At 44.2% G+C, this 14,645-nt stretch overlaps 1 protein-coding gene across 1 annotated transcript in view; it reads right to left on the reverse strand.

Moving 5' to 3' along the window:
• Positions 1–414: 414 nt before the first annotated feature.
• Positions 415–14,645, reverse strand: part of USP46 (ubiquitin specific peptidase 46) — a 41,633-nt gene continuing 27,402 nt past the window's right edge. The window contains exons 7-10 of the mRNA XM_049630012.1: positions 10,674–10,757; positions 8,415–8,612; positions 5,186–5,264; positions 415–4,145 (exon numbers count right to left, since the gene is read on the reverse strand). Coding sequence (XP_049485969.1) covers positions 4,044–4,145; positions 5,186–5,264; positions 8,415–8,612; positions 10,674–10,757 — 463 coding nt within the window. The 3' untranslated portion in view covers positions 415–4,043. The remainder of the gene's footprint in view (positions 4,146–5,185; positions 5,265–8,414; positions 8,613–10,673; positions 10,758–14,645) is intronic.

Consider the following 14,645-nt stretch of genomic DNA (forward strand, 5'->3'; position numbering starts at 1 on the left):
TTTCTTACTTAAGGAACGGACCTTTTATTTCCTAACTGGGAAAGGACGTGTTGATATGCAGAGTCCCAGCTAAGGAATTCACTGTGATGCCTAATATACTGCCCCCAATTCTCCCCACCCCCTACCCACTGATACCCTCAATTTGCTATTCCCCAAATACAGGTTTCTGGATTACTTCTGTTGATCTTTTTTTACTCGGCGCAAGGGATGAGTTACCTCCAGAACCTTGACAGTAGCATTGCCTTTATATGTCACAATGACCAGAATGTTCTATACATTTCCACCGCTTCAAAATTACATTTGGAATGATTAGCCAGACATGAGACTTGCCAATAACTCACATTTTATAAAAAGGATTTTAAGTCCATGTGTGTAACATTACCAAGATATAATTCTCTAGGAAGGGAATTCCTATTTTCTTTATTTTTTTTGCAAACAATTTTAGAGGCAGGGTGTTAAACTGATTGAAATTTCACAAGATTGACATTATTGCTTAAAGTGCTTGACTTGGTTACAAAAAAAAAAAAAAGATTAAGGTACAGATCATTTTAAATAAAAACTAAACTTGTTTTCTTTAGCAACAAAATGAAATGAATGCCACACAAATACAGTAACTATTTTGGTTACAAAGAAATGGAAGCCAAAAATAAATTAATGTAATACTGGAAAACAGAAATTTAATTAGGCAGAAAAGTAGGAAATAATTTTCCCTGACCCATGCCATTTACATGAGTTAATCACAATAGTGCCGATAAATGCCTTGACCATATAATAGCAAATGAGGGCAAAACATTTAGTGCACAATATTTTAATACACGTAAATATACAAAGTTGATCAAAATGCAATGTTTAAAGATAAAATCCATCTGTAATAAAGCTACACTCCAATATCTAAAATAAGCCCTAAACTCCAGTTAGAACATAGTTCATTGTTAGGCATGCCCATGAAATTAAGCATATCCATGAAAATAAATGCATAGGGACCACTCCTGTCATTTTTTTTTTTTTTTCCCATTTCATCTGAAATCCAAAATATACCAGGCGGTAAAACCAAATATGACTGGCTTCCGAGTCAAACCAACACCCTCCTGCATTCTGTTCCTTGGCTCTCTGAGAACCAGTCCATTTGATGTTGCCTTGGAAGGAAAAATGCATCCATGTAACAGGACTGGATGTCAGCTCATTTTGCCAAAAAGTGACTTTTAAACAAATGCCTTTTTAGCAAACTGTACCATAATCTAGATGCTCAGCCAGTAAGTCACCAATAGAGCAAATACTCTTCTCTTCTCTGGGTGTAAAATATTGTAACTTATTTTAAAACCCTGCAGCAGTTAAAAGAAATACAGCAGGCCTACTCACTCCTGCCAGAAAAGGACCCACAAAAACCCTGACATTTGAGGGAATATTGCTGAGCCTTTGTGCTATCGTTGACCTCAGAATGGTCTCACCTACCTCACACCATTCCCTGCCCTGCACGATGAACAAGGGTGAAAGAGAAAGTGTTTGCATGCTACTGTCTTTACATAAAGTGAAATGATTCTGGGGAAACATAGCTGCCTAGTGTTTGTTCCATTTACTGAAGAGGAAAGAAATTACCAGATAGCTCTAAGTTTAAAAGCTCTGATGGAGTGTTGGTGGATAAGTGTGTTTTGGTCTTTCTCCAAGCTTCTTCTCCTGCATCACACAACCATTTTAATGCCTTCGCATTTTATCTTCCATACTTGTTTTTATTCCTAAACTCTATCCATGAATTCAGAATTTTAACTGACCCTTTCAATTACTTCTGTTAAGTCACTGGGAAAAACTCTTCACACATACAGACCAAAAACAAAACAAAACAAAACAAAACAAAACAAAACACCCAAAACCAAACCAAACAAAACAAAAAAATCCAAACAAACAAACAAACAAAAACAGTAGTGAATCTGTGACTTAGCATTTAGATGTTACCTCTGTAGGCTTCCCATTGAAGCTTTCTTTCTCTAACAAATTAGCCTCAAGAGTCATTCCAAAGATAATTTTAATAGTTTTTCTTATGAACCAGCTCCAAATATATTAGATATGAACCATCATTTTTTAAAAAAAAACTTTGCAACCTACAGTCAAATATATGGGTTATATATAGTACAAACAGTTCCTCGGATCAGTTGCCTTCAATTGCAAAGTGTCTCCTCTTAAAAACGGAATAAATACTCACCTTCCAGGTAAGTGATTACTGCATATGTTTCATGAGGAAAAAAAAAAAAAAAAGACAAAATATTTATAAATATGAATTTGCCTCTAAATAAGGCAAGGTATATTTTCATCACTTGTATAAAATAACGTGAAGATCACCCTGTTTTTGTCTTCTCCAGTGAAAAGCAAAACATTTCACTTCAAGCATGAACAAATGAAGTGTTGGCATGCTTATTTAAGTTCTGAGCAATAAACAGTTCAAGATATCTTAAAGACAAGAAATCCAGTTTTCATCTAGATAAAGTGCTATGCTCTTAATTGTTACAAAATGGCTGCTAACATTTCCAATTTCAATTTTAGTTCACATTATGCCAAACGTTTGCATGTTCATTCGCTGATTTATTAGGTAACAAAATAGTATGTTCACAGTATCTTAGAAGTGTATGGAAGTCAACCGACTTCCCAAAGGAAGCCAAGATCTATGCCTCATAGTATTTGTAAGAATCCAAAAACCAGCTCAACAGCAAAACGCCAAATTGACCCTTTTAATAAAAGGTACCAATACTCAAGTGATCTAATAAATACATACATAACAAAAGTGAAAAAAGTAAAAGTAACTACAGTGAGATGAGGTTCTTCCAAAAAACGGTCTTGTCAAGCGTTCTAGGAGTCTGAGCCAAAGAAAAGTTGCCATTTTGTTCATTCCTCCGCCCACCCGCTCCCACTTCCTTCGACCCACCTTCACCCCCAGCTGACTCCACTGGTCCCTCTAGGGAAGGTTCCTTATTAGTCCCGGGACTCGCCAGCGCCTCAGTCAACAGACTGAAATGTTAAAAGGTGAACAGCTGTACAATGCGGCCAATGGTGGTGACACTGCAGTGTCTGGGTCCTTCCTGACCGAGAAGGTGGTGGGTACTGACTGGCTGAGGAGAGCTGTGCCGGAAGCAGTCACCACGGTAGCTCAGCCCTGCGGCCACAGCCTGCACAACACCAGCCGGCCCGGGCAGATGCCTTGGAAAGCTTAGCAGCGCCAGATAAAGGGCAGATACAACTCACGGGACCTTACGGAAGTAGAGCATCACTAAAAACAAATGGCGTAGGGGTATCTTCCTGAAACGTGGTTTTGGTAGAAAGGTAAGAAAAGTAAGTTTTCACTGTCCACAAAAGCGTCCTCCTCTGGGCTCTGCCTGCCCTGAGCTCCGTGCCTTCTTAGCCTCTGGGGTCCTAACGGCGGCGGGCGGCGAGGGGAGCACAGCCCCAGGCAGGCGCTAGCCACCGTGAACAGTTTCTCTCCACCCTGTTCCGCCCGGAGGATGATTTTAGTATTGAGGTTACTCACTTTTAAACGTTTTCACTTGCACAAACTTAAAGCTATAGCTGCAGCCCTAACAGGTGAACTTCCACCCGATTCTGTCCTTGCGTCAGAAAAGAGGCAGAGAAGCTACAAATGGGTAGCAGTGCTTCCCGGGACAAGTTAAAGGAATGCATTGACATGAGATCCCGGAAGCCACTTGGGACGTTTAGCAGGGACCCAAAACAGACTGTAGACCTTCCCGTAGGAAATGTCACTCTAATTCAGCCAGACATAGCCGGTGGCGTAGCGTTTACCCAATCCTAAAATGAGCAACTGTTGCTCATACAAATCTTACTACAATCCGCTTGCAGTTAACTCTACCTCAGACTAAAATAAAACCACAAGTAGCGCTGCATGTAAAAAACCAAAGGGAGAGAAAGTCTAACCCAGCCAGACCATTACACTTGGCGTAGTACCACTGGCGGGGCCACTGGGGAGGAAAGTCTGCAGAGAAACCAGGGAATAGTGCTGTGAACAGTTCCCCCCATGTGAACTCGCCCCACAGTTCTTCAAGTTATTCTCTTGACTGATAGAATAAAATATATCCGGACTCTGAGTTTTTTGATATATCTGACGTCAGGCCATAGAATTCCTCAATAGCTTGGGCATCTATTTTCTGCAATAAGAGAAAGAAAACAATACAACTGTTTAATGGGATGACTGAGAGAAGGGAAGAAAAACAAATGGAATGAACGAGAAGACTGAAGCAAACACTGTTTGCTACAAAATCACAACTGGGAACTTTCAACAGCAAACAGCTAATTCCACAGACCTGGCAATGGGGCATGATTACATACGTTGCAAATCCTGGAGGAGGGAGGCCAGCCTTCAAGCTATCGGCAAACATATGTGGGCGTGCTCTGAAGCAGCCAGGACGCCCGTCTTTCAAATGGTAAACTGGGGGGTCTGGGGAATAACCTTAATTCTTGCAGGTCGTCAGACTTCATTCCCATTAGTGTCACCCTCTGAGCTAAAATGGACCTTGTCTGAGTGTGGAATTCTCTCCGGCTAGTATTCCTTTACAACAAAATCAATATATGGGAACACTTGAGTGTAATATAAAGATTTCCAGGTCCGACAGACTGAAAACATATTTTTAAATATCAATCCATACAAGAAGAATCTGGCATAATGAAAGAGTGCTTACAGAGCTTTTTATTAAGTTTATTATTGGGCTGTGTGCTGACAGCTCGGAGCCTGGAGCCTGGAGCCGGATTCTGTGTCTCCCTCTCCCTCTGCCCCTCCCCTGCTCGCACCCTGTCTGCCTCTCTCTCCAAAATAAATAAACGTTAAAAAAAAATAAAAATTTAAAAAATGAAAATAAAGAGTTTATTATTTGGTCTGTAGTAGAGAGGGCTTTAGTCACAGTGGAAAATGAGACTTACATATGAATACGGTTTCAGGGGACAAAGAGATCCCACATCTATGGCTGATCAGTTAACAAGAACGCAGTTAACTCATTAGTCCCCAGTCACACCCCTTTCTCCCTTTCTATAGAGAATAAAGAACAGCAGAATTTAGTCTTGAGAGAAATGTAAATGGTTTTTAAGCCAGGTTATGGGAAAACAGGCCTATTTTAGGAAATGTCCGCACATACACATTCCCCCAAATACAGTCTACGCTGCAGCCCCATTATAGAGTAATCTGCATACCAACCTCTACAATGTCATCATCAAACAAAAGCCAGAAGCCATGACTCTTCACAATAGTAATATAATGCCCACGATTAGGACCACTGGAAAAGAACAAACACAAGTTATCAAGTTAACATTAACTTCTTTCAAAAACTAGGTACTTCTTTTTAGGCAGTGATCTACCTGAACAACCTCCCTCAGCAGGAGAATGGGTATAGGTCACGTCTATATCCACATTTATTTGGCCACAATTTATGGAGGAAGACCCACGTGGTGGTGCTGTGGTGAGCATAAAGGAATCTTCTGCAAAGATGCAAAAAAGTCAGGCTTCTAAAGACCCACGGTCCAGTGGGGAAAGCAGATATTCAAATTCAACAGATATAAATGTACACCTACTATGTGCCAGACTCTCTTCTGGCCGTCAGACAAAAAAGCAGTGAAGAAAACAGTGTCCCCACTTTCTTGGGATGAGGGCTGGAGAGGCCCTGAACAAACTAAAATAGATTTCAATGTATACTAAGTGTGATGAAGGGGCGCCTGGGTGCCTCAGTCAGTCTAGTGTCTGCCTCTTGATTTTGACTCAGGTCACCATCTCACAGTTCATGAGTTTGAGCCCCGCGTCGGGCTCTGCACGGACAGTCAACGCAGAGCCTGTCTGGGATTCTCTCCCTCCTTCTCTCTCTGCCCCTACCTCCTCCCTCTCGCTGGCTCTCTCTCAAAATAAATAAATAAACTCAAAAAAAAAAAAAAAAAAGTGCCATGAAACATAAAGCAGAGTAAAGCATGGTGAGTGACAGAGGGAAGTACTATTTGATACACAATGGTGACAGTCCTCTGCTAACCCAAGATCTGAGCAGAAGGAACTTTCCCTGAGAGACGAGGTGATGGTGACGAGCCGTGTGACCATGTGATGGAAGTTTACAGCAGGTGCAAAGGTACTGGGCATGGCAGGGGTGGGGGGTGGGGGGGTTCCTGCGGGGTTCACTGAAGAGCAAGGAAGCCTGAGCCCAGGGGGGCGGGGGGGGGGGGGGGGGAGGAAGGAGGCCACAGAGGTGGGGCATGGGGTATTGTGGTTTGGATTTTGGACTCTGCGGTGAGTCAGTCAGGAAGACACTGGGGAACTCTGAGGAGTGGCATCATCTAAGTTTTAGAAATATATTAAACTATAATATAGAATAACACGTGCTCAAAGGAAAAGGTATGTATCACATAATATGGGAAAAAGTAGAACTACACAGCTGTTACTATTAGTTAGATCTGCACAACTGAGGGAATTTAACCCCAAATCTAGAGTTCCATTTTGTTTTTTCAGTGTACCACTAAAGTTCAAAAGCCAAATTTGCCTGTTTTCTTTTTTTTTTTTTTTTTTTTTTTTAATTTTTTTAAGTAACCTCTGTGCCCAATGTGGGGCTCGACTCACAACCCAAAGACCAAGAGTCACATGCTGTACTGACTGAACCAGCCAGGTGACCCTGTCCGCTTTCTTTAAATACAAGACGAGCCACGCGAACTGTTCCTGCCTTTCTCCAACGCTATCCAGCCACTCTCTCCCCTCCCTGGGCTCTGGACCCCAGGTTTCCCGTTCTTCACACGGCAGGCCTTTGCCCTGGAGACACTCTGCCCGAAATGATCCTCTTCCGATGTGGGCCTTCCTGGCTCATTTTAGCCCTTAGGCCTCAGCTCCAATGTCACCTTGGTAGCTTCACTTCACCAGTCCCCATCCCTGCAGAGGAACCTTCAACTGCTCTCTCTCAGCGCCCTGTTCATTCCTCATAGCGTTCCTCAAACTCGAAGTCATCTCCCAGTGCTTTTGTTTTGGTGCTGACAGGCGGTGTGCTTACTTGCTAATTATCTATCTTTCTCGCCAGAGGCTCAGCTTCATGAGAACAGGGCCCGTGGATCTTCATCACTGCTGTACCTTCAGACTCTGCTACGAACCCAAGAAACAAGGGTTCAGAGAATAACTGCAGTCGAAATCAGAGAATGAGACCGCACCAGCTGCATCCATGGGCCAGGAGGTCCTGGCGTGGATGAGGGAACGCTCAGTTCCCCAGCCTCGGAGATCCCCAGCGTCCACGGCCCAGAGCCACCTGATCCCCATGTGCAAGGCCAGCCCTGCTCTGTGTAGGAGGACAGTCCTGTCTCTAGTGGGGGAGAATTTAATGAATGCTAGTTAGTAGCACGTGTGACTCGGCACCAGTTGGCCCTCGCTGCCAGGACCGCTCTGACCTTGAGCCCTCATTACAGAAAGTCACTATTCTGCAACCCAACCTCACTTGTCCTCCAGGTCCCCTGTAGGGGTCACTGCCTTATCCTCACCAATGCTCTAGGGATTAGTCATCACCCACAGAGATCCGTACTGAAAACGTGTATATACTTCTGAGCACCTTCTGTCTCCCCATCACCTGCCCACATCAGCCCACTGCCAGCCTTGGCCACAATGCCCTCCAGGTACCGGGCTCTGCCAGCCCTAAGACCTTCCAGTTCCTGCCACGAGGTCCCACCCAGCATTCACAGCTAGTTTCCAGATCACGGGCCTCATGTGTTCTTTAGAAAAATAACTGGTGGAATTCCTCTTCAGGAAAACCACAGAGCTGGCTTATAACAGACCAAAACACAGAACACTGGGAATGTAAGAAAGGATCCTGTGACTTCAAGTCTGCTCTGCATGGGACAAATAAGGTGCTTCAGAGGCGAAGCATCCGCCGCCGTGCAGGGGGAAAAGGAAATCAGTCTACTCCTCTGCGTGGAACCACGCATCCTCTTGTTATGGTCTGTGCACGAAAATCCAATCCAGGCAGATGGAGAGGAAAATAATCCTGCTCAGTGACACACCCCTACCTAAAACCCAGAAGGGTAGGGGAACGACAGAACACAAATCTCTTCCAGCTGAGCAAAGGATAACAAACAGGTGTATTTTCAGTGGACTTTTCCATGCTTGTATCTATAGCTATGGAAGAAAAAAATATCTGCTCAAAGGACTTTCAGCAAAACACTTTTCTTCTCCGTATCTAGGAGCCTTCTCTCCTACTCTCTTTTTTCTGGTTGGGGAAGGGCTAAAAACTGCATGAAGAATATCTTGAAGAGTACATTTTGGATTTATTTTGAGATGATAGGTAAGAGCCTGGAAGACGTTCTCAGAAGTCCCATTACTACGGAGTCTCACAGCCCAGGAAAGGCATAGCTGCCTCTGTTTCGGCACCCTTCTCGCGTGCACCCCGCCGTGCGCCCGCTTTTCCGCCTGCCCTCACCTGCCACAGTGAACCACCACAGCGACCAGGTCGTACATGCGGTCCAGGTTCACGGCGTCGCTGGAGGTGTTGAAGAGCCGGAGCTCCAGCGGGAAGACCACCCGGTAAGACAGCTTGGTGTACCTGTGCAGCTGTTCCATGTACTTGAACCGCTTTAGGTGCAGGGCCAAAATCATGGGCAGCTTTTTTACTCTCATCCTAAGAAACCACGAAATAGAAAAGAAGTTGTACCCCCGAAGAGCTGTTGGGGGGCAGAATACACTGCTGCCACACAAACGGAGAGCAGAAGGGGTCTAACAGACTTCAGGTCAGCAAGTAACCACACCGCCCGCAAGAATAAAAGGATGCTTGCACACATACAGCTGGTTAACCTGCTTGCTCGGCTAACCGGGCACAGCCAGCAGGAGAGGAGGACAATAGCAGCTCTGTTTCTCTCTGGCCAAAGGAGACAGTCCTGAAGTTTTATACCAATGCAAATACGGTGTGTAACTGCTCTCCATTACTGCCCCCTGCCTTCCAGAAAGGAACAATATTTGGACAGCCACACCCCCCCTCCACCCCGCCTGGAGATAATGGAGAGGAGGGGTGACCACTTTTGGGAAGAGGACAAGCAGAAGGCTGCGGTATGGACTTCTGGGGTCTGAGGACCACAGGGGGCGCTTAGGGAAACCAGGCACGCTGGGCTCATGCTCACTCACTCTTGTGTTGGTCCTTCCCCTCGTCTAGCTCTTGGTTTCCCCACTCGTAAAATGTAGGGGTTGGCTTAAGGGCCACACTTCCCAAACTGGGCTTGTGGAGCACTGGAGACATCAGCAGAGGCGGGGTTCCTGGGGCCAAGTTTGGACAGCTACTTTCTATTTCAAAGTTCCTCCCTGTGCACTGGCAGAGAGGTTCTGAGAAATCCTACAGTAAAGGAACTGTTCTCTTTTGTCTGATGTAGCAGTTCCCAAACTTACATGAACACAGAAATCTTTTTTCACTAGGTGACCATTAATATTCCTTGGTAAAAAAAAAAATTCATAAAAACAATAGTTTATGGAGACCAACTCTGCTGGAATAGAGACCTTTGGTCCCCTTCCGGGACCCCCATTCTAGGAATGCCCTGAGTCAGTGTCAATGCTGTTCAGCATGCACACATTTTCAATGCATATTATTTGAAAAGGACAAATTTTAAGAGACTGTTGTTCAGGAATCTATTGAGGTAAAACCCTGTTTGTAAAAATAAGCAAAATAACGTCTGCAGAAACAGAAGAATCATGGGAAGCCTGATGTTTTACAGGAACACACATTATTTTAATGAATATGCCTTCATGCCATATAGGAAGGCCTGGGCTGGCCTTGGGTTGACTGAGATTGTAAGGACAGGGAGAAGTGAGCTCCCCTGATGACTCACAAAAGTTAACCAGCTATCACTGCACTCCCATCTGCCACAAGGAGTCACCTTTTGTAAGTTTTGATGCAGCAAGGAAAGATGTGCATGTGTGCATGTCTAGGGGGGAAGAGCAGGGAAGGCTGAGCAGAGAAATGATTTCAACCTCAGCTCAAGACCCCTGAAGGTTTTAGATGATGGTAATGAGCTTCTGTGAACTATTCTGAATATTCCACAACCATGGGCAGGGTAAATTCAATTCACAGTAAGGCTTCACACGATAATTAAAATGTCAAGTTTCTTGGCTTCCGGGGGCAGATAACAGAGAATCACTGATTCGCACACATTGTCCAGGGGCTCTAACTTGCCGGTGCTGGTAAAAAGGCAACCATGGATCCTGTATCAATTCAGAATGTGATGCTTCTTATCACCTATCCATGCAACTGATGTGTTACTGATTTCCTCGTGTTTCCACATTAAATCATTAACTTTTTAAACCTCTTGTGCCTCTAAATAAGAAGTTCCAATATGAAGTAACAATTCTACTAGATATCTACTATGTGTTATACTCTATGCTAAATCCTTTTTATAATCTGTCTTTAATCACAAGAAAATAGTAATTATATCTGACCACCACTCATTTACCCAGCATAGTATCTGATACACAGCACACAATAAATATTTGTTGAACGAATGAACAAATGATCAAACGATCAGACAAATGGACAACTTTCCAAGGCAGGCACTCTTATCCTAGTTTATCCAGGGAGGAAGGCAATTGACTTCTTCAAAGCTACTTGGCCACGAGCCCACAGAACTGGGATTCAAAATCAGGTATGGTTCCTTCCCTCAAAACCAAGCCACCCTCTGGGCTAAACCCTTTTACACACCTTTTCTGGGCCTCCTGTTTGCTGCAGCACGTTTCACAATAATATTTCTGTTCACTACACAGTGTTTCTGTGTTGCTGAAGTCTCTGCAGAGAAAAATATTTTCAACTCAAAAAACAGTCCAAAATGTACTTAGTATACACCATGTTTTAAACCCTTTATCACCTGCAGGGTAATTTTTAAGTGAATGCAGGGAAAGAAGTAATGAGAAAAGACTTTTCTTATGAGTAGGGGCTATGATTGCCATTACAGCATGTCTGCTGGACTGGGTTATGGTTTCACCTTTGGAGATTTCCAAGGATAGCTTTATTAAGTGGGACACAAATAGATATAAATTAGAGTTTCCAAGTGATTAAAAAAAATATCAAGTTTTAACAAGACTACCTATAAATTGGAGATTAAAAATTATAACAGAAAATACTATTGTAAACGTCCATCATTACACTGTAAGTCAGGTCCAAAAACCTCAATCACATAAAATGCAAGGTGACATTATTGTGTAGTTAATGAAAAACAGGGTATCTCAGGAGTCTGTATTTTCTAAGATCACGAAAGTAAAGATAATGAAATTTAAATCACATACAACTGCCCTTATATTGAACTAAGAAAATCCCAAATTAGCAGGAGATGCCAGCTTTCTACAATCCCCAGCTCCCCGCCCCCACCCCCCCACCCGGCTCCCTTTGAGAACAAATGTCATTGTGATGTTATATCTGTATTCACCCCTATCATGAGACTTACTGCACTACTTATAAGTTTTCATTTTTTTTAAATGTCATGGCTTTTCATTCTTTTCTGGTCATTGAGATTCTACTTAACATTCCTGTGGTACCGCTTCAAAGGCTGAGAAGAACATCCAGAATATAATAATACCCTAGAGTCTTGAGAAAGCCTGTGATGTTTCTTTATTCATAGGGAGTATCCTAGCACCAGAATGATCAGATTTTATTAAACAGAAAGTGTTATTTACATGGTGTTATGGACTCACACACATAAACAGAGCTTACCAAAAGAAAACATAGATTGCTCATTTATTCACTACTCAAATGTTTACTGACAGCACTCTGGGCTTGGTGCCAGGGGTTCACAGAGGCACCTGCCCTCACACTGCTCACAGTCTAACACGCACACATGCGAGCGAGCCGCTTATGTGTTCAGTGCAGGTCAACAAGTCATTTCAGGGGCGCCTGGGTGGCTCAGTCGGGTAAGTGTCCGACTTCAGCTCAGGTCATGATCCCAAGGTTTGCGGGTTCAAGCTCCGTGTCAGGCTCTCTGCAGTCATCAAAGAGTCTGCTTCAGATTTTCTCTCCCTCTCTCTCTGTCCCTCCCCCACTCATTCTCTCTCAAAAATAAGTAAACATTAAAAAAGAAAAATCATTTCAGGGGCACCTGGTTAAGTGTCAGACTCTTGATTTTGGCTCAGGTCATGATCTCACAGTTTGTGAGATCAAGCCCCAAGTCAGGCTCCACACTTGTGGTATCTCTCTCTCTCTCTCTCTGCCCCCCCCCATCTCTCTCTCAAAAAAAAAAATAATAATAATAATTTCATACAATTCTTCTGCCTAAAATGCTTCAACAGTTCCTTAGTGCAATTCAGAATGAAACTCGAATTCTTTGCCATGGCCAGTAGGCCCTCAGTCCCCATACCCCTAGCTGTTCTGACCTCATCTCCTACCCTGCCTCACCTCCTTCACCTGGCTTAGGCCACACCAGCAGCTTTCTCCTGTCCCTCCAGAATGCCATACCCTTTCTGCTTCAGGGCTTCTGCAGGTGCTGCTTCCTCTGCACTAACAGCTCATTTCCAGATGCTTCCATGGCTGCCTCTGCCCATTGCTCAGAGCTCAGCACAAATGTCACCTCCTGGGAGACTTCTTTGTCCACCTTCTCCAAACCCACTCAGCCTCTATCTGGTTTGCAGTCTTGTTTTCTTCTGAGCACTTACCCTTATCTGAAACCATCCTCCTATTTGATTACATGCCTTCTATGTGGGCAATGACTCTGTCTCACTCACTGCCGCAGCCCCAGCACCATGAAGAGGCCCAATGCAGCACGGCATTCCATAATATTTGTTGGCTGAGTGAAGACAGAAGCACGTGTATAAAGTCCAGGGGAAAGCACAGAGGAGGGAGAAATGAACTTGGGGTAATGTGAGTTGTTTCCAAGCGGTGATGTGGAAGTCAGGCTCTCGAAGAAGGAAAGTGTGCAGGTGGGTAAGAGGCAAGCATTCCAGACAGAGGGAACGCTCCAGCATAGGGAGACGGAAGCAAGGTGTGGGTGTGCCTTAGAAGCTGGTGTGGACCCTGTGACTCTGGAAATCCACTGATGGGGCTCAGCAAGGAAAAGATGTAACCAGACAGTGCTTTCTAGAGTAACCATTTCTGGCAGCACTACAGAGGAAGGACAGGAGGTGTTGAGAGGCAAGAAAATGATTTAGAAGACAATTATGCTCAAATCTCAGATCTCAGCTGCTCGGTGCGTAATACAAACTCACACTTAACTGAATGAACACAGGCTAACTCCTTTTTATTTTATTTTTTTTTAAGTTTATGTATTTATTTGGAGAGAGTGTGAGAGCGAGCATGAGGAGGGGAGGGGCAGAGAGAGGGAGAGAGAATCCCAAGCAGGCTCCGCACTGTCAGCGCAGAGCCCGGCGTGGGGCTCAAACTCACAAACCGTGAGGTCATGACTTGAGCCGAGGTCAAGAGTCTGATGCTCAACCAAAGGAGCCACTCAGGCGCCCCCAGACTAACTCTTTAATGAAGTAACTGATGTGAAATCCTTTCTTGGCCTGCACAGGGTTGGGGTGGAATGGGGCCGGGGGAGACAAGGGAGGGGGGGAGGAGAGTATGTGTAGGTGATGGTGGAGGTTCATACCCATGGGATTTCTACCACAGATACAGCTCTTTATCCAGCTCAAGAGCCAGAGTAACCAAGGCAAGCACAGCAGTGAATAAGGAATTAAATACTTTCTACTCTTACTTTTCAAAGAAAGTTTTCTGAAGTGATTGCAGACCCACACGAGTGGAAATATAGCAAAAGTTAGTACTTAATATAAAGACCTGATTTAAAATTCACCTCCATCCTGCCACACCCCGGCTGGCTGGGGGCTTACTGCCACGAGACACAGGGCAATGCTTCCGGGGCATCTGTGAGTTGAGAAGTGGAAAATGAGGCTACATCAGGGAAAAGGGCTGACCCCAGCAGGAGACTCGGAGGCAGAGCAGGTCTGTCGATAGAGGCTGTACAGTTGTTGGAATCAAAGCAGGCAACAAGGGGTGAGGAAACCTTTCAAGGAGAAAGTCAAAGAGGAGGGAGACAGTAGAGAGGCCTTTCTGATGCTCAGGATAAATGACCAAAGCACAGAGGTAAGGTTAGGGGAAAGCACAAAACTCTGTATTTCTTTACAAAGAGTTACAATAGCAATAAAACATCATTCAGAAATACACTTTGGAAATGAATCCAGTAAGAAATAGAAGTCTTTATAAAGAAAACTATGAAATTCTAGAAAAATGTATGAAAGAAAACTTGAAAACCTGAAGAAAGACTATGTTTCCGGGTGGAAAGACTGTTGTAAAGACAGCCGTTGTGTCCAAGGTTATGTCCATGTTTGACACATTTTTTAGTACAGTCTTAACTTTTCCACTCAATGCAATAGTTCAGAAATTGATTTTTTTTTTTTTTTAATTCTCAAACAACACTTCCCGATAAGTGTCCTGTCATGATCCCCACAGAAAAGGTTACCCTGTAGAAGAGTTAGCCCAGAGCAGCTCCAGGCTGTGCCTGACCTCCCAGGAGCCAAGGGGATCAATCCACACCTATAACCTATTTCCTGGTGCACACCAGCTGGGAAACTTTGTTCTGGGGTTGACATCGGCAACATCAGCGGGTCTCCGGGCTGCCCATTAGAGTTACCCGGGGAGCTTTCGAAACACACTCAATGCCTAATTCCTCCCCCTGGCCCCCACTTGATTACA

Source organism: Panthera uncia, chromosome B1 (genome assembly GCF_023721935.1).
Source record: "Panthera uncia isolate 11264 chromosome B1, Puncia_PCG_1.0, whole genome shotgun sequence".
Taxonomy (NCBI): Eukaryota; Metazoa; Chordata; class Mammalia; order Carnivora; family Felidae; genus Panthera; species Panthera uncia.